This window comes from Mesocricetus auratus, unplaced genomic scaffold (genome assembly GCF_017639785.1).
Source record: "Mesocricetus auratus isolate SY011 unplaced genomic scaffold, BCM_Maur_2.0 Super-Scaffold_6731, whole genome shotgun sequence".
Lineage (NCBI taxonomy): Eukaryota > Metazoa > Chordata > Mammalia > Rodentia > Cricetidae > Mesocricetus > Mesocricetus auratus.
This window is the reverse complement of record NW_024429185.1, coordinates 15,251,651-15,272,908: the sequence shown is the minus strand read 5'-3', so window position 1 is coordinate 15,272,908 and position 21,258 is coordinate 15,251,651. Positions and strand designations below refer to the sequence as shown.

General features: G+C 41.7%; 1 protein-coding gene across 2 annotated transcripts in view; it reads right to left on the bottom strand.

Annotated features, from left to right (window-relative positions):
* Positions 1 to 21,258, bottom strand: part of Galnt7 (polypeptide N-acetylgalactosaminyltransferase 7) — a 120,286-nt gene that overhangs the window by 53,059 nt on the left and 45,969 nt on the right. For both annotated transcript variants that reach the window (XM_005075156.4, XM_005075155.4), the window contains exon 2: positions 2,401 to 2,861. In XM_005075156.4, coding sequence (XP_005075213.1) covers positions 2,401 to 2,861 — 461 coding nt within the window. The remainder of the gene's footprint in view (positions 1 to 2,400; positions 2,862 to 21,258) is intronic.

Genomic DNA, 21,258 nt, shown 5'->3' with positions numbered 1-21,258 from the left:
ATTCATTCACTCATTCCCTCAGGACATATTTACTGCCTTGGCCCTACTGACCTAGAAGTACCTAGTGAAGGAAACAAAGTTCTCAACCTCTGTTTACCATCTGATAAGAAAGAAAGCCAATTAACTAAAGTAGCCGGCATCTAATTTTGAGAGTTGATGAGTAGTGTAAGCCAAGTGGCCATGGAGAATGAACGGACTAGAACTCGGCATTACAAATCAGATGCCAAGGGCAGAGAGGTCCCACTCAGTAGGAGATAAAGAACGGGAAGAACCCAGCAGTGCTAAGGGGGAGAAAGCAAGTGAAGGAGGCACGTACACAAGTCTTGAGATGCCCACACAGGCAGGAGCCATGGTGAGAAACATGCTATCAAAAGGGGGGCTGCAGCCGAGTCACAGAGCAAGGGCTGCTGCAAGTTACAAGTTTGTGCTATGTCAAGTTCAAGGGAAAGGCAGAGAATAACCTTACTTGGGCTTCTAAAGAATCACACGGGTCGCTCTGTGAATAGCAGGCAATAACAGAAATAGAGGGAGCAGCTGGCAAGCTTTTGCACGATTTCAGGAGAGACATGGCTGATGGAGAGAGACAATGGTGGTGGCGATAAAAAAAAACAGTTCTGAGAGTGATCAGACATGCCTTTGGTGGTGGCAACCAAAAGCCTCTCTTCTATGGACTGTATGTGATGTGATTTTTACCACGTGTTTTTAATAGAAATTAACTATGCTTACACCTGTGTCTTAAACCACGAATTTAAAAAAATGCATAGTACATACTGTCACACACAAACGCCTACTGGTGAGTCTTACCTTTGCTACTTTGTTGGGTTTAGATGATTCTGAGCCTTAGGTGTTATATGCACAGGTGAGACTTCTCTCACAGGGCAGTTGTGAGGACTGTTCTAGCAGTTCCAGAATACCAGGACAAGCTGGCATGCAGGAGAAAGACAACAAATGATGGACACTTTCCCCCTCCCCCTAGCCTCGTTCCCCCAACAGTGGCATTAGAACACACAGACCACTGGCGTACACAGATGAGCGCTGTGTTCAGATAACAGGAACACACTCAAGCTTCCTGAAGATCCTGGGACCAGAGCTAAAGAGCATTTACATGGCAGGTACAAGCTCTGTCACACCCATCTTCACACCTGGCTGGGAGGGTTGCCAGATAAAATAGGGGATGCCCAGTTACATTTGGATTTCCAATAAGAAAAAAAAGATAAGTCTGTGTTTGACAACAATTTATTCTAAAGTTTTTAATTATGTATCTGCAATTCAGACTTAAACTAAGTAGACTGTATTTTGAGCTGTTGAATCTGGCAATCTTATGACTCAGGCTCCAGTAGGAACAAACCGTCCTATGACTCTCCCTTCATAGCCCCCATGAGACGCTGATGCCTCTCTGAATAAGATGGATGTCTCTCACCATCCCAGAGCTGTTCCTCCCTTTCCACTTTTTTCTTTCCATATTTCATTCATCACGTCTCAGTCTAAATACAAAGTGTATGAATGTCAAAATCTAAGGAATGGCACTGTACTGGGAATTTTATCATACAGTCATAAAGAATGCTGGTTCATGCATGCATGGTTGTGGGTGGATATAGTGATGTGGGCACCCGCTGTGTTAACCTTTTAAAATAAAGATTACAGTAACAGCACATCAGGAATACCATTAAAGAGTTTTCTAGTCATAGTGAATTAAATTTGCATTCACATTCATGAAAGCTACTTAGATCCCACAGTAGTCGAAACAATTATTGAATAAACTGGAAGAGAAAGCTTTGAATTCACTCAATAATCACTGTCTATCAAAAGCTAAGAGCTGAAAATCCTTCACTTGAAAACTGCAACACATGGAAAGAGTTTAAAAGTGTAGGCCAGAGTTTTCTCTGCATACCCCTCTTGCATACACTCAACTGTTTCGATTTCTGTTTCACTATGGAGGGGAAAAAGTCATGGGAAGCACAAATTCAGTTATGGACTTGATTATGTCGGACGCAGCATCAGTATTTGCTACTGTTTCACAGATGATAAACATTCTTGTCCCAGAATGGAAGCACACAGGTCGTGCTACTTAATACACAGATTGTTTAGTAGTATAGTGTATTTTCATTCTGGTGCAAGTTTACTTATGTTTTGTGGATTGGAAACAAAATACTCATAGACTGGTGCTAGTCTGGGGGTCATGTTTTGACTACCACCAATGTAGGAGATCCCAGAAATTAACACTTCCTATCTTCAATATGAAGGACCTCCTCCTTCTGACCATTTCACTGAACAAGGGTCCTTTTTTTCCCTGAAACAAAGACACAGATAATTTCATCATCCCTAACAACCTCCCTGAGCCGAAGGATCTATAAAACCAGTAGCTGCCCCAAGTTTAGAAAGAAGACAAAGTGTGCTTACTCTTCTTGGCGTAAGTCATTGACGCTGCGATCCAGCGAGATCATGTCACTTGCCACCATGTTAAATCCGAACTCCTTAATGCTGGCTTGAACTGCTTGCTTGTATTCTGGTCCCAGAACCAATGGTTTGGCTTTCTCTCCAGGGCCACCAACCACTCCATGGGGCTCGGGTTCTTTGGGTTCAAAGTTACCGAGGACCCCCGGGCGTAGCACAGGATCATGGTAGGTGAAAGTCTGAGGCTTAAATGTGAGGAATTGCCTCTGTATTATGTCTTTCTGGGAATCTCCTCCAGCATGACGCTCCTGTTCATTTTTGGCCTTGTTTTTTCTTCTAATAGACTCTAAGTCCACTTCTACTCCTTCAACATGAGGCCATGGTACCACAGGCTTGAATCTGTCATCCCCAGGAGCTAATCCATTGCCTCCTCGGTTAGGCAGAGGGTTATTGACATCTCTGTCTTCCTATACAAGAGGGAGGGGATATACAATAAGTACATGAAGGCAATCCAACCACAGCAGAATTCATGACACAAACTTTCATGTTCAAGAAAAGGCTGACAATGACAAAACATTTTAAAATGTGAAGTGCAAACAGGATACCATTAATCAGAACGCTGCACTGAAAGACATCTTTCAGATTGGATCAAACAGGCTATTTTCTCACCTTATTATTTCAAAATAAATGAACACATTTTTACTTGTCTCTTCATAAATTTAACTCTCTAAAAGTTTTCGCAACGACTGAGACAGATACTTAATTGGTCTTACGGTACAGCCGTGGTTTTCACGTAGTTGACAGACGACAAATAGGACTTTCGTTAGCAATACAGCCGTATGGTAGCTATGATATCGGATGGATGTCACATATCAGCCAACTGGCTTTGTGTCCAAAACGGCAGAGGAGCAAGGTAAACGTATGCATTTGGTCCCAACTCAGCATTTTCTACTCACTCAGAGTTTGGCTGGATAACTACACAAACGAACCAAACAAATAACTATAACCAAGCCACCATGGCCTTTAAACTTCTCTCTGTACTTGACTTTGCCACATCCAGGTAATATGATAAAGACAATTAAGAATATTTGATGCTATCTCTTCAGTTTGGACCCTCTTCACCTACACAGATCTTTCAGCCAGAAACCCTCAGTGCTATTTATTGCTTCTGAGGTAGACTATGTTAACCTTTTGCCAAGTCACTGCTGTACTTTTCACAAAGCACCGTCTCAGGGGACCTTAAAGAATACTAAAGTGCCCGCTCTCGGGCACTGTGATTTAATTGGTCTGGGCATGCGGAGTTTTGAAAGCACCCCAGGTTGTAATATGCACCTAAGCCTGAAAGCTACTGAGAGCTACTAGCTTAAAGGCAGAGTATTAGCTGTAATTGGGCACAGGAGGTATAGAGCCGGCGCAGCTGGGTAACACAAGGCTCCCTGTGAACTGCAAGTAGGCCAACTTGTCTGCCCAGTCACTCCACGCTTCAATTACAACATTCCCTAGCAGGTCAATAACAGAGCTAGCTCAGCACCCCTTAAATGTTTAAATTACATGACCCCGAGATTTAAAGTTCAAGACTTCATTGTAAAGAATACATGAGAGCCCCGGGTATAACCGTATGTATAGGCTGCTACCTACTTGCAATTCACGAGACAGAAATTTCTGTAGTTATTCCACATGGGAATCTAGGTAAGGAATGACAAGAATTGACTTTACAGAATTCAACATGATTTATTTAAAAATTATCCATTTATTTGAGTAATATTATAGTACCCAATAAGCTACATATCCAAAAGGCACACAACGAGAAGCAAGATTCACTATCTTTCCTTCTGTAACGGAAATCACAGCTACCAACTGCTTATGAATTTCTCCAGAGATGCATATGAACACACATGTGTTTATAAAGCAAGTGATTTTAATATGGAATGTAGACATTAGTTATTCTACTAACAAGAGCCTGTAACATGTTACAGTGCTTTCAAGGATAAACTCAAAGAACGACAAGTACATAAATGTCAAGAACACAGCCGGGCGGTGGTGGTGCACGCCTTTAATCCCAGCACTCGGGAGGCAGAGGCAGGCGGATCTCTGTGAGTTCGAGGCCAGGCTAGACCAACAGCCTCCAAAACAATACAGAGAAACCCTGTCTCGTAAAACCAAAAAAAAAAAAAATGTCAAGAACACTAGCTTACACAGGGCTGCAATCAAATGTATTCTATTATACCCAATTTCCATTTCAGTGGACAAGAATCCTTTGTAAATAGTGTAAAATGGCCCAAAGAAAACAAAAGTGTACAAACTAGACCTGGGTGAAATACACTAGTCATTATTTGGGGTCACCTTAAAGTTTCACACAGGTGTCCCCAAGACATGAAATATAAGATGCCATATATCTTGATTGCATAAATGTGATGTCCTTCTTCCAGAAGATACGGCTTTTGGATCAGGTGTCTGAGCCCATGGCTGTGTAGAAGAGACTACGCTTAAATCTAACTTTGGAGTCCTATAATGCCAGAGGCAAACAACTGGAAAAAGAAAGGGCAATGCAAGGAGGCAGAAGAGGGGAACTGTGGGGATGGGTGGCAGCCAGAGGCTGGCAGGGGACATGGGGAGGGCAGTGGGAAAGGGGAACATGGGAAAACAAAGTATGAGCTCTCCCTTGCACACACACGCAGAAGCACAGAAAGATCTCTCCCTTGCACACACACACAGAAGCACAGAAAGATCTCTCCCTTGCACACACACGCAGAAGCACAGAAAGATCTCTCCCTTGCACACACACGCAGATGCACAGAAAGATCTCTCCCTTGCACACACACGCAGAAGCACAGAAAGATCTCTCCCTTGCACACACACGCAGATGCACAGAAAGATCTCTCCCTTGCACACACACGCAGATGCACAGAAAGATCTCTCCCTTGCACACACACGCAGATGCACAGAAATGCCACAATGAAACTCATTACTTTTACACACTAACTTAAAACAATAAAAGTAAGTAACTAGAAGATCACCTGGCCAAAAATGTTCATGAGGGATAGGGGAGTGCCTCAGGATCAGCCAATCATAAGAAGAATGCACCCCAAGTACCACTAAGTCTGCAACAGAGGGGCAAGTATTGAAGCCAACGTGTGGTTCAATGAGCGGAGTGCCACTTTCTCTAATCTGTTTCCTGGCTCTTTCCAAATGCATACAGTGTTGTAGATGAATCAAACAGAAATCATTAGAAAACACTGCAGGGTGTGAGAACAAAGTTATTGATAGTGAACCAAATTTAAGAAGAAGGCAGACTTCTCTCCCTTCCAATGTTCATATTATCAGTTGGTAGAAGCTGGGAAAGGAAATGGCATTGGATACGAATGAGTAGTCAGGAGAGACATGCCACACACTAACTTACTGTGGTAGTTTGAATGTAATTGGCCCCCACAATCTCATAGGGAGTGGTACTATTAGGAGGTGTGGCCATGTTGAAGGAAGTATGTCACTGTGAGGGTTGGTTTTGAGGTCTCCTATGCTCAAGATACCTCCCAGTTTCACAGACCACTTCCTGTTGCCTTCTGATGAAGATGTAGCCAGCACCATGTCTGCCTGTGGGCTGCCATGCTCCTCACCATGACAATAGACTGAACTTCTGAATTGTAGGCAAGTCACCCCAATTAGGTGTTTTCCTTATAAGAGCTGCTGTGGTCATAGTGTCTCTTCACAGCGATAGAAACCCTACATAAGGCACTTACCTAACCAGAATCAGAAGAATATGGACTAGAGGTGGAGTCTGACTTCATGTGTCCTCCACTAAAAGTTGTTTTGATCTTTTGATTTTTTTCTTTGACTTGGTTCTTTGTCAGATCAAAGCTGTTAGTGTTCTTTAGGGTTCTATAAGAAGTGTGTTCTGTCTTTGTCTCTGGTTACCTCACTTTCTTCCAAGCTCAGTGACCAGTTTTACATTGATGTTTCTTCTGTCCACTTCCCCAGGCCACACCGCACTTCTGATTTCCAGATAATGTACACAACTGTTTTCTGGACCTTTCCATTTATCGGCATTATCTCTAACAGAACCTGCCCTTTGCCTCACATAAGTTTCATTGCAGCCTTCCCTACCTCAGACCCTGGGATACCCACCCTCTATTGGACTGATGAAGTCCAAAGCTACGTTTCATGTCAACTTCTTGTTTTATTTTATCTGTTCTACTGACATCCAGTCCCTCATGATTTCCTGTCAATTCTGTCACCTGGGTAGCTACTGAATTTGACTGCTTCCATTATCCTCACTGTGATTTACTTAATTTTGGCCAATCCTCTTTAGGGAAGATTATTATGACAGGAGTACCAGTGATGACTGGATGATTGTGAACATTTGTGTTCCAAATGCTTCTCATACATGAGCTTGTGTAACCTCATGAATGAGGCATGGTCATCATCATACAGAAGGAGCTGACCAAATTATCTGGGACCAGATTCAGTGCCGAGCAGAATTACACTCTGCACTCTGACGGGCTGAAGAAGCTCTGTTCCTGAGCCTCATACCATGCTCATGCTTCCTCCTTCACGCTCTCACAGCCTCCCCTCATCATTTCTCCCTCACAAGGGTTAACTGTGGTCGCTTCTATTTTACCTGTGGTCGCAGTTCTCAGTAGACATTCTCTAACAGTACTGACAAGAATTATCTACACTCCAGGCTGCATTTAGATAATGTCTCTATTATTACCTAAGAAGCAGGGGCTAGGTAAGTTTATCTAAGAGTCACACTACTTTTTTTTCTTTTACTTTGCAAACTACAGGGTCTCTCTTCCAGCTATTCAAGTTATTGTAGTGTGAAAGCAGTCATAGGTACGTAAATACATGGGAATAATTACGCTCAATAACTTTATATGCAAAGACAGTTAGGAGGCTGGATTAGGTCCCTCAACCCCTGTACTTGACTGGAAGTTTGGTGAAGGGACAAAGGCTATGTCTACTATATCTTCAGTATCTGTCTTTGTATGGAATTCCTCAATAAAAATTTACTGAATAAATGAATCCTAAAATATGTGCTTTTGTAGTAAGAGACAGAGAAGAAAAGGAAAAGACAGAGAATGGAGGATATAGAATTGGAACCCACAGGCTGAGATCAGCAGGCTGACCTTTACTGGCAGTATCTTATGAATTCACTGGGGACATAACTATACTCTCTGCATGATAGTGTGCTCTAACGATATATAACAGTGCCAGAAAAATTGAATCTACTGGCTTCTCAAAGCCCGTATGTCATTAACTGTGAAGGTAGAACCAAATACTAAAATAGTCTGTCAAACCCCACATCAATTAGGAAAAATCATGTCAACTCTTAAGGTTAGATGATTCCGAGAGCTCAGGGCTTTAAAGCAGTGTAATTCTTAACTCCCTTGAGAAGCAAAGCTGTGCACTCCATCTTCCAGGGAGTAAATGAGAGGCAGAAGCCTCCATGACTCATGGTACTATAATAGTGGCTGACTTACTGTGCAGCCAAAGTCAATGAATCACTGTTGACTAGGAGCGCAGAGCGACCCAGAAGGTAGGTTTGTAGGATGGTTACATTCACAAAGGTGGAAAAGAACAGAGAAATAAAAGCACCAGAGGGTAATGTAAAAAAGAACGGAGGTCAGAGTAGTCTCTACATTTTTAAAATGCTCCCTGCCACAAACCTCCAAATCCTTTTTATGTGTGCCATTTTTCCAGGATGACCACGCCTTAGTAGAGATGACACTAATCTAAAAGGATTATAAAAACGGTCTTTAGAGCAAATAACAGTCGTCCGGAGTGGGTGTGAAATCATAGGTCCCGGGAATGAGCTTGTGTTTAGTCACATGGCCCATTGGGAAACAACAGTTTAAAGAAAATGGCCACTGCTCAACAGTAACGTTCTTTATGAGCCACAGAACTGATACATTTTAGTGATTTAAAACTCTCTTAACCAAAACAGGCAAGTACATACACCAAAGGGGAAAAACCAAAAACAAAAAGTCCAACCCTTTACCTGGAAAACCCCCCATTCTTTCTTGGGCGGCACCCACCACTCACACCAGAAGAAACAAGGAGAGAAAGTGACAAGGAGGCTGTCAAAGTCTAAGAGATGTAACCACTTCTAAATGAAACAGTATGCTTGTTGGCAGGGCCGCTCTGTCTCTAATCCACATGTGGCAGGATGTGAGTGGGGGGAGAATGCTCAGCCTGTACAGCTGTTTAACACAGCTGGACTCTATAACCCATCTGATAATATGCTGACCAGACCAGCCAGTGTTTCTCCTTAAGAGCACTGACGGTTGGTGGCACTGCAAGTTGTGACCCCGCTGGACACCAGATAGTGTGTGTGTGTGTGTGTGTGTGCACATACGTGCGAAGGGGATAATCTGTGCTTAATCGGGGCTTACCATTGATAAATCCAAGGTTAAGTGGAGATCTCAGGGCGGTGGTTCTCAATCTCTGGGTCTATATTCTGCACATCAGATATTTACATTATGATTCATCACAGCAACAAAATTACAGTTCTGAGGCGGCAACGAAATAAGTTAATGGTTGGGGGGTCACCACAACTTGAGAAACCGTATTACAGGGTCACAGTGTTAGGAAGGTTGAGAACCACTGCTCTAGGACATCATGTCTGGCAGGGAATGACCCTACTTCCAAACATTTTAAAACTCTTGAACCAGGAGGACACTTTGCCATGGCAATGTCTATGTGGGGGACTAGGGCAGAACTGAGGTGTGCTTCTAGGTTCAGTTCATTTATGTGAATACAAAAATTCCATACAATCTTTGGGTGTGACGTAGTAAGATAAAGGATGACATCATGACAAGAGGAGTCATTTACGGAAAGAAACGGACTCCCTTAGCAGGGTGTACTTTTGTTATTTTAAAGGAACCAGATTCCAGGCGTTGGTGGCGCACACCTTTAATCCCAGCAATCCGGAGGCAGAGGCAGGTGGATCTCTGTGAGTTCGAGGCTAGCCTGGTCTACAGAGCAAGAGCGAGTTCTACGACAGCCTCCAAAGCAATACAGAGAAACCCTGTCTCGAAAACCCAGACTTGGCTAGGGTGGGAAGCTGGGGAGGATTGGTGGGGAGGGTGCAGGAGGAGGGGAGGGAGAGGGACCTGGGATTGACATGTGAAACAAGCTATTTAAAATTAAAGTAATAAAAAAAAAAAAAAAAGACAAGGGACTAAACCTAGCACCTTGCCCGTGCTAGGTAAGTTCTCCACCACTGAGATCCTGGTTTTGTTTTGTTTTTCTTTTTTTTTTTGAGATACAGTCTCACTAAGTTGCCCAAGCAGAGCCTGGAACTCACTCAGGAGACCAGGTAGGCCTTGAATTGTAATCCTTCTCCCTCAGCCTCTAGTGCCACTGAAATTACAGGCCTGTGTGATTAGCCCAGCTTCATTTGTTGTCCTTAAATGAGGTATCCATCTGCACTGACACGATCATTTTCTCAAGTAACCTGAGTAATCCATCACACGTCAACAACAAAACAGCCCAGGATGGCACATTTAAAGGCTTTAACAGTTTCTTTCTCATTGTTAGGATAAGATAATTTTGTGATTTTCCTGACTTTACGAAAAAATAAAATATACTGAAAACACTATTCTCAGTAGGAAAATGTCCATTATTTTTCCATAATCAGCTAGTGGAGTGATGATCACTAAAGTTGTCTAAAATTATCATCATTTTCTGATGTCTGATCCAAACATTTCTTAGCTACCTCCTTCGGGACACTAGATTCCCACTTAACAAATGACAAGAGTGCAGACATCCCAGGAGCTCCAAATCTACCCAAGGCTTTTCCTCTAGATAATAATGAGTCCTGGATGCTCTGAGTGCAAAAACCGATGCTCTCTCTAAGCATTTAAAACCATCCACGAAACTAAGCAGGGTTAAGCAAGTTTTTTTGACTTTGGTACAAAACCACCCAAACAAAAACCCATCAGGCCTGACATCGGGCCTGGGAAACGGCTCAGTGGATAAAACGCTCACCTCATAAACATAAAGGCCTAAGCTTACTGGTCAGCCACCGCAGCCAAAATGATGCATTTTAGGTTCCTAAAAAAATAAAGGGGGGGGAGGGAGCGATGGCTCAGAGGTTAAGAGTACTTGGGGCTCTTGCAGAAGACCTGGGTCAGTTCCTAGCAACCACATGGCAGCTTATAATAGCTGACAATATAACTAGATCCAGGGCAATCCAGCACTCCCGGCAAGCAAAACATTCATACACATACTATACAAATAAATAGATCTTAGAAAAATAATGGTGGGGAGCATTCAAGGAAGAAACTTGTCATGAGCCTCTAGTCTCCACACTCAAGTGCACATATGCATACGCCCATGTATACCCATACACATTCACAGGTACAAACACACATACACATACATACACATACACACACACACATACACACACATACACATACACACACACATACACATACATACACACACACACACACACACACGATATCTGACATTTCTATCTGTTCTATCTGTTGATAATAATTATGCATGACTCTATTCCAGCTTTATAGGAATGCAGGCGATGCTCAGTTCTCAGAGCCATCTCTCGTTGAAGAGACACCTTAGTAGGATTTTGACACTCTCCCTCATGTCATGGACACTGTGATACTTTGTGTGTGGGGGACGGCAACTCTTCCTTTGGGTTTTAGGAAAATTACTTTTGAACTGGCAAAAGATTATTTTATCTTTATCAGAATTCAATCCTAATGGACAAATATACATTTATTTACAAAACATGTATTTATTTAAAATATTTCAGAGATAACAGCTTATATTAACATCAACAGTAAAGCCTTTAGAAATACAAGAATATTACTTTGTGTTTTTGTTGGTGGTGGTGGTGGTTTCTGAGACATGGTTCAGGCTAGCCTTGAACTTGCTATGTAGTTAAGGATAACCTTGAACTTCTAATTCTTCTACATTCAAGTGCTGGGGTTATAGGCATGTGCTACTATGTCATAGTTTTTTTTTAAATTCAAGTTTTAAGCTTGATCTTTTGGGATTTCAGATTATTTCAGTGATTGGGCCTTGCTTGCAAGTATATCTGGAAGTAATATAAGCAGGATGGGTCACAAATCTACACTATACACTATAATTCTAAGCAAAGTTTAGTATATCCAAATGAAAACTAAAGTAGTTTAAATTCATGAAAGTTATGCTTTAAAAACAAAAATCAAAATAAATAAACAAAACCACAGTCTCACTACATAACTCTGACTGGCCTGGAACACACATTATACAGAACTCACAGAGATCCACCTGCCTCTGGCTCCTGAGTGCTGGAATTAAAGGCATGTGCCACTATGTTCAGCTAAAATTGAACTTTTTAAAAAAGTTATGTTTAAAGTATCAAGTTGTGGAGTTCTTCGTAATTTAAACTTTTAATTTTCAACATTAAAATTATAGCTTGAAAGGAGATTACCGCTAAACCCTTCATATTAACTCTGCAATCTGTAATATTCTGTTCTGTAAATAAATTTCCAATAAGCACACAGTCATTCAAACCAGCAACTTAGACTAAGGAATAAACTGGCAGAAACTGTTCTCCATGACTCTCCCCAGGGACCTGGGCATACTTCCATCATTCTTCATTGCTTTAGTATCTATTTACATGTTTCTTCCTGGTCAGGCAGAAAACTGTGTTTACCTGTGAGTCCCAAGGCCTGGCGACAGCAGGTTTCCAGTGCGTGCTTGCTCGAGGGCTGAGTACATGGAGACCATCTAGCTGTGGATGGTCTGTTATTACAGTACTTCCTGGGATCTAAACTGACGGTGGATACATTATCTTATGCTTGCTTGTTTTAAGCTAGAGCCTTGGGAATCTAAATGAGACAACTCTAAGTGGGTCTTCCCCACACATCTAAAATTTGAATAATCCTTTTTAAAGTTTCCTATTTTGTTCAGCTTTGGATAAATCTCTGCAACTGAAATTTTGGTGCTTCACAGGAAAAAAATTAGTACTTTATTTAAACGAGAGAAAGTAAATCTACTGATGCCAGTCTTAGTTTTTTAGACTAACTTCTCTCACAATTTTGTGACACCCTGCTAAATTTTATATTTGCAAACAGTAATAGCACCTCTAGAGATTATAAGTTAACCAGAAAACTCTGAGGTAATATTCAAGAGGGAATTAAAAAAAAGATGTGAGAAAATAAAATACTAAAATATGGCTAATCTTTTGATAGGAAAACCACAAGTAACACATTGACATTTTAACAACAAAAACCCTCTGCCTTTATTCATAAGACTGTACTTTTTGAGACTTTGGAGCTCTGACTGTCCTGGAGCTCCATATGTAGATCAGATCGGCCTTGAACTCTAAATAGAGATCCACTGGCCTCAGCCTCCCAAGCGCTATGATTTAAAATGTGCTCCATCAATACGACCTAAATGACCAAGATCAAAGTTATTATCAAGGAAACCTAATCAGGAAGCTAGCCAGCAGTTCTGCTGCTGGTGGTGGTGGGGGTATATGTCCTTAACACTAGCACTCCTGGCTGAGGTGCTGATCTCTGTGAGTTCCAGGCCATCCAGCTCTAAAGAGCAAGTTCTAGGACAGCCAGAGTAGTTACACAGAAAAACACTGTCTAAACAACTGAAAATAAAATAAAAATACTCAAGAAGCTTATGGAATACAAACAATTTAAAAATATTTATAAACTCCAATAATTTTACCTTCAGGGACTGCATGACAATTCATGCTCTAATTCCCAAGATGAATCACAAACACACATGTTGAAAGACATTACTGTGAATATTTAATATTAACTAGCTAGCTGATTTCAAATGAGTTTTAGGAGTAAAAGAAACAAGTATTAGATAAATGATCAACCAATCATTTTACAATACATTTCAAAAGATGTTATCAAATTATATTTGTCAGTTTATGCTGACGTTTTAGCACCAAGAACACAGACTTTTAGAGTAAGGCTATAAATACAAGGCATACAAATGTCATTAAAAAACCTCACTCAAGGTAGCAAAAGAGAATTGCAATATTTTTTAGAAACCATTGAAGGCTGTAGCATAGATTTTTTTTTAACTCTGCATGAAGAAGCCAAGTGTCTCTCGAATCTTCAAGGAAAGCTCCTAAGTAGAATTTTCACTTTATAGAAACATAGAATAGTTTAATAAAGTTGCCAATATTTTATAGTAAATCTCATCAGATTATTTTAGACAGAATGAGCTGTCTAAAAAGTAAGAAAGATGCTTGGAAAAAGTGAAGAGACTGGTGGAAGAAAATTAAAACAAAGCAATGGGATTTTAAGACGAAATAGCTGTGAAGAGTTTAAAACACATGAATAATGTATGCAAGGATATACATTAAGTATGCACATGAGAAGAGGAAGTATACATTTTAAGACCACACAGCTTAGAAAGAAGAGAAATTAACCCTGTTGAATAGATGCTTCAGAAGAACAATCAAGGCATTTCATCAGGTACTCAAAGGAGGATGTACTTAAGGCTGAATTGATGGAGATGAGGCCACATCCGTTCAGCCCACTCGAATCATGTGTTAGAGCTTGGTTTAAGCTTGTGCTAATCAACTCTATTCTTACCTAGAATTACTCAGTAAGATTGCTCCTGTACTCCACTTCCTAACTCATCTTCTGGAAGTCTATTCCTAGCATTTATCCCTGGAGACCATATTCCCCTGTGTGTGTGTGTGTGTGTGTGTCCCCGTCCGTCCTGTGACTCTTATTTCCAGTACAACACTCGATTTTATAATTTAGTATCACTGAAAGGCAAGCAGACAATTTAGCCCTTAATCTCCCTTCCCATCTGGAAGGTCCAGGGAAGCTACATATTGACTTACAATCTCCCAGAAAGTCTCATAGACAAATTATGAAACCAACAGAATCCTCAATTTTCCTTACAACATTTAGGAAACACTTTACCCAGTTAGAGTAGAAGGAAGTCAAACATGGCAACTGTGTTGGGAGAGAATGCTTAATGTCCTCTTGAAAACTAAAAGAGCAATGTTCTATTGTCCCTCTGGGAAGAAATTCTAGAACAGACTACAATGCTCCCCCATGGCAGGGACTACATGGATAATGCAGTCTTTGCTTAGTGCTTCCTGGCTCTGCCCTGAAGGCTGGGGTTCACAACTGCCCCAGAACAAAGCCTGCAACGGGAACTTAACTACAAGTACATTTCGATTGGTGTGTAAGTAAACTCCTCTTGAAAATCGGGGGGGGGCAGAAAATCACTCCAAGGAAGAAAATACTTCATTGAGTAGGGCAGACCTGTCATTCTGAAGCCGACCAAAGCTTACTACCATGTTATGACTGGGACCTGTTTTAGGGGAGCATGACACAGAAAGATAATTAGGTGAGACCGATACGTCTGAATGTAGAACAGGTTGTTTATGACATAAATGTCTTGACTTTTTTTTTTTCTTTTCAACTCTCAACAGGCCTGGTCTCAGGAGGAAATGCTTGGCCAATTATTCTAAGTTTGTCCCAAGTGTCCTGTGGCCTTCAAGTTAGTATAGATTCAACATTAAAAAACACACGAAGCATCTTTTTTTAAAATCTCTCCTATTATGTATTTTAGTTTTCCATTATGGCAGGTACTCTACCTGTAGGTAGGGAGGAATCAGGACCTAAGGAAGCAGGGCCTCCGGCAGGGAAAGCTGTAGTCTTGGGCCACAAGATGGAAGGGTGGGTGGGTTTACTGGTATGAGACAGGAGAGAAGGTGGGGATAGAGTGTCTGGGTAATGATGAAAGGCAACAAGGCAGCTGGGAGGGGAAGAGACCCCTTAGCAGTCAGGGGGTCCAGGCTTCACCCTTGGAGAGTGGAACCACGCCAGCGGTACACATCCAATCGAAGCAGATGGGTAGTGACTGCTCCAGTGTAGCAACCACGGAGGATAATGAGGATGCGTTTGGAGAGCTAAGAAAACAAAATGCTAGAGAAGACAGACCGTGTGAGATAATCTCAAGAAACGAGTGTCCAAAGGGCCTAACAAGTATGGGCACGATTGTGGTGTCCAGGTTGAGCCCTGCTCTGTTACTCTACACTGTGAAATAGAGGCATTCAAGCTGACCCTTGCCCTAGGACAAGCATTTTACAAGCAGCATTCAGCTCCATCCTGGATGCAAATACAAGCTAACTCTACACCCTGTATATGTAGACAACACCACCTTTTAAGCACCTCCTAGCAATCACAGGCCAACAAAGGAGTTATTCCAAAAACGAAAGGTTCATTGGAACCGATGGACGCGTGGCTTATGAATACCGCCCTGGAAAAACCAGGCTGGAGACTACCTGAGTGGCAGAGAGGGACACAGCTAAGGAGACGACCACCCAGGGTCCCAGGGGCTTCAGGCAAGCTCAGTCCTCTGTGCTTATTTGTTTAAAATGACAAGGGTTCCTGCCGGTCTCTCAGGCCAACCTCAGTCAGCAGCACAGCTAAGTCCAGTTTCCGCCTCTTCTCTCCAGGTTGTGTCTCAGTGTCATCTACACAGATCTGCGCTCCCACCTGCTGCGATGTTAATCCCCTTGTTAATTCCCTCATTTCTCCTCGGTGCTTTTCAACCCCCTAACCGCCTTTCATGTTAGGTTTTCCTTCCCCAACCAGAGCAAAAGCCTTTTCACAGCACGAGTGCCTGATCAGATTTGAACCCTCTGTTTGTCTGTTTTTCGAGACAGGATTTCTCTGTGTAACAGCCCTTGCTGTCCTGGAACTCGCTCTGTAAACCAGGCTGGCCTCGAACTCACAGAGCTCCACCTGCCTCTGCCTCCCGAGTGCTAGGATTAAAGGCCTGCGCCAACACCGAATCCTCATTTTTATAACCATTTAACAACAAGGTCAAGGCATTTCAAAAAACCAAAACCAAAACCAAAAAAACCCAAAACTGTTAAGAATGACTTACACTTTCTAGAAGCTGAGAAATTTACACAAATAATTAATTTTCGGAGCCTTTAAAAGCCAATTAGCACATCACTGATTTATCTTGCATCTATTTTTAATTACATTATAAAGTCTGGCTTTGGCATCCACTCACGCCAGAGAAAGAGTCGACCGTGCCACTGAACAATGAATGCAATGTGCCTCGTCAAAGCTTCTTTGCCCCTCCAGTGTGTTAGGTTATAATTTCTCTTGACAGCGCTCGAAACAAGGGGAGGAGGAAACATTTCCAGCAATTTTGCACAAAGAAGTAAATCAGTCTTTCTCAAAACTAAAGACTAAAGTGTTTCTTGTCCTATGTTAAGCTGGCTGTTCCGAACATTGGATTTTGAACTGTCAAACCACAGCTAAAAAATACCCATGTCTTTTTATGACCGGAAGGAAGCTGAGGCTAGAGGTGTGCCCATGACTCTGGCTTCACTCATCATCTACTCGAACAGAGAACTCATCAAATACTTGGTTCCTCAAAGATGGTGAAAGATCGTTACATTATCCTGAAGGGCTTGCTGCTTCCTAGGACAGGCTAACTGTGCTTAAGACTGGAGTTCTGGGGCCTGGAGAGATGGATCAGGGGTTAAGAGCACTGAGTGTACTATCCAGAGGACCTGGGTTCAGTTCTCAGCACCCACATGGTAGGTCACAACTGTGTGTGTGTGTGTGTGTGTGTGTGTGTGTGTGTGTGTGTGTGTGTGTGTGTGTAATTCCAGTTCTAGGGTATGTACACCTTCACACCAAGGCACATAAAAGAAGTAATTAAAACAAACAAACAAACACGAGTTCTGCTTATTTTCCCCCTGTAATGCAAAATGTATCCATTCGGAGAAACAAAAGGACCCCTGACCCCCCAAAAGATAAAAACCCAAATCATCCAACCAACCAAAAACTCTACAGAATACTTGTCTCCAAATGCAGGCAGCGGTCTATTCTTTGGTCCCTGTGAAAAATCCAGGGGAGCCAAAACCCAATGGGGAGCTGACCAGCGAGGGGACATGCTATGACAGGCGTCTGCAGGGTGTAGGGACACAGCACTCTAATGGCAGCTTTCAGGAGGCAGAGGCAGGAGGACTGAAACTTGAAAGGCAGCCTGAGCTACCTGAGACCATCTCAAAACAGCAGCAAGCTAAAACAAAACCAGACACAGCTTTTACAGAGAATGATTCAGGGTGATTTTTAATGCCTGATTTCCTAGGAAGTAAACAGGTTCTGTTTAGATTATCAGAACATTTAAATTTTGCTGCAGTACATTTTAAATTAATTTCTTTTTCTTAACCTTGCCAACTACCACCTTTTAGGTGGTATAGGAAAGCAATATTTCTATTTTATTGCACTTACACTTCTTTCTAGGATACCTTACACACAGTTGGAGTGTTTGTTCCAGGAAACTCGGGCATTTTAAGAGCAACAGGATTCACATCATCCATTCCTCAGGAATCAAGCCAGGTCCATAAGGCAGCAGGGTCAAGAAGAGGCAATGCAACAAGCGCTGTTACATCACTCAACCTTCTGAGTGTGCGTGTGCGAGCATGCCTGCTGAAAGCCAGGACCATGATCACGCTAGGCAAGTGGCTCTGCCCACTGACCTACATCCCAAGAGCCAACACCTATCTCTTCATCCCTGCCAGGAACCCCTTGACTGAGATACCATAAATCTTCATAAATGGCACTCTGAAAGCCTTATCAAGAAGCAGTAAAGACCCGCATCAAACACAAGGTCACCAGCTTCAGGGCTCATTTCTTAACTGTTCTACTCTCTTGAATCCTCTTGACTATAAAATCTTAGACCTCGAAGTGCATTTTTGGAAGGTAAATCTAATTTCAGAAGTGTCATTATGCATAAATGTTCACCAAAGGAACGGAACAGTCGCCAGTTGGTGGTGGCACACGCCTTTAATCCCAGCACTTGGGAGGCAGAGGCAGGCGGATCTCTGTGAGTTCCAGACCAGCCTGCTCTACAGAGCTCGTTCCAGGACAGCCTCCAAAGCCACAGAGAAACCCTGTCTCGAAAAACCAAAAAAAAAAAAAAAAAAAAAAAAAAAAAAGGGGGGGATGGAACAGTCAAGACATTATGCTACAATTAACACAGCTGAAGAGTACATCACTTTTAAAAATTGAAGCAAAAATATTTTTGCTAAAAGTCTTTGTTAACTTTAAGGGTAGAATACATACACTGGTTACACATAATGCTGATACTATGTGGCCCCAAATACGCAACAAACAGTAAGTCAACAGAAGGAAGAGAAGTTCGATGCTTTCTCCAGCGGTAAGTTACAAGTATTTGATTTTCTTTTAGCTCAGCTTCCCTAATTTTCCATATTGAATATACTTATACAACTCTTAAATTACTAAGCTTACTATTGAGCTTGTTTTAAAAATTGTTTATCCAGAAGAAAACTGGCCTGTTAGAAAGACTATGTAATAACCCTAGTACCCTCTCCCCCAGGAAGTTCTTTGTCACAGTAGACTGTACAATTTATTGCCAAAAAAGATCATCCTACAAAATTCAAGGACCAAAATAGAGCAATTCTATGAACAATTAGGAGGGCTCAAGGGCCCAGCAAGGGAGCATTTGGCTCAAGGTTCACAGACAGAGCAAGGTCGGAATCCCACCCCCTTTTTTTTATTTAAGAAGATTAGGCAGCATTAAAAACAACTACCACCACAAAAAACAAACTAACTAACAATAAAACTCAAAAGCAACAACACCCTCATGCATTTCTCTGTTCACAAACAAAATGTCCTGTGGTCTAGGCTGAGGATGACTTTGAACTCTTCCTGACCCTCCTTCTCATCTCTTTAAGTAATTTTTTCAAAAGCCTAAAAATAGAGGGATGTTGTGAAGTAAGCTATTAATCATTCAAACATCAAACACCAAGCGCAGCAAGCGCAGAAAGAGAGTTCACCGTGTGATACCGAGGCATTCGGAAGCAGAAATCCAAGGTGCAGAGCACAGTGTCTTAAATGAAAACACAAATTTTGTGTTAAACGATGGTAAATTCTTGGTTCTTCACTTTACATCTACCATCAGTTCAGTTTTCCTCAAGACATTGCTTTCATGGAAGTAAAGGTTAAAACACCAAGAGGCCTGTGGTCCTACAGACCTCCCGATACAGACTTACAGGCCATAATTGCTCTTGGTCATCCTTCAGAACTTGATGGGAAGATCCCACTGTTGAAGACATCACATGCTGGAGACACCCAACATGGAGGGATCAAGCTTGCACAGTGCCTGAAGTCCCACCACCTCCACTGCTTAGCTTGCACAGTGCTGGAAGGCGCTATGCATTCTGCCAACTGAGCTACACCCCCAGCCCAGAGACATGTTTTGTTTTGTTTTAAACAAAACCATAAAGAAACCTTAAAGCTCTGTTCATTGTTTTATTCTTAGCACTAACAATGTCAACATTATACTTTCAAACTGAATAAACCAATTCATTAGTTAGAAGTAAAATTGTCCATGGGATGCAAATATGATTAAAAATTAACATTACATTTCAATTAGGAGTCTCAATGTGAATTCATGAGAAAAAGAACCAAACACATGTCCTTGCTAGGCACACTGGAAGAGCCTAGAAGCAATGATACAAATAGATGAGGTACGCTGAATACTCAGATCGTAGTTACTAAATACTGTCGCCCACCAAAGGGAACTGAGTCTCCTTTGGGCAATTTTAGGTCAGAGGCAGAAATTATAAGGTAGGTGGCTCTGGCTGTTGGAAAGAAAACGCCACTGAAAACTCTGATTGGCAAGACCTAGTTGAAACTTGGTAGTAAAAGGGAGGAATTAAGTATTTACCCTGACTTTTCAGAAGTAATTGTAACGTATTTATATTTGACGAGGTAACGCTGACCTTCACAAAAGGCCAGCTCACCGTGGTAGTCAGAACAATACAGTCTGATGGGAACTTAAAGCAATTTTTTCTTTAAAAAGCTTACAGGAAAAAAAAATTGAAACAAGCTTTCCAGGTGATTATGATGACCAATTAGCTTGTCAAACTTTGAAAAGCATGGGGTTTTCTTTATGAGACGCAGGTTTATTCCAAAAGTGAAATAAAGGAATTAATTCCTAAAGGAAAAACACTATAAAATGTGGTATCCAGCTATTTTAAATAAAAGAAACAGTATTTTAATTACTAGACAGTTACATCAGAGTTAGAGACGTTTTATATGAAAGGTATTATATATAACTCAAGGTTTACTGATAAAAAACTTATTTCTCAAGTACTACTTATTCATCAAATTTATTGAACATTTAATATGTTAGAACGAAGCAGGGAAGTAGAGGAGATGCCAGTGGTTCAGAGAGCAGTACTGCTTTTGCAGAGGACCTGAATTCAGGTCTCAGCACCCACATGACAGTTCACAACCGCCTGTAACTCCAGCTCCGGGGGACTGGACGCCCTCTCCTGGCTTTGGCAGGCACTCCCACTCCCACGCACACACCCAAACACAGACACTAACACATAATTAAAAATAAGATAAATCTTTAAAAAAAAAAACAGGATATGGCACTTTTTAAAAGGGGTGGGGAGTCTAATGAGTGGGGCTCAATGCGGAAGACAGACACCTGTGTGGATGCTTGCTGACTCCTATCAGTATTGATGACAGGGATTCTCGAAATTATTCATTAGATGGCTGTTAAAGGGCTCATCTTTTATTAAAACACAATGGTTGCTTAACCTTGGGAAACTAAGTAGGGATAGTTCTGAGAACTGATTTAGGCAAGTTCTGAGGTTAGGATTTGGGATTTGTTTTTAAATCCTGTAAGGGAAAAAAAAACTATTCTATTTTCAGAAAAGATTCAGGGCCAGAAACTAGCAGATTTTTACCAATAACAACGTGTTGCTGCAACCTTAGCAGCAATTTTATTTAAGACAACGATGGCGATGGATGATAGAAAGGGACTCATCTTGGCTCTAATGTGGTTGTCACA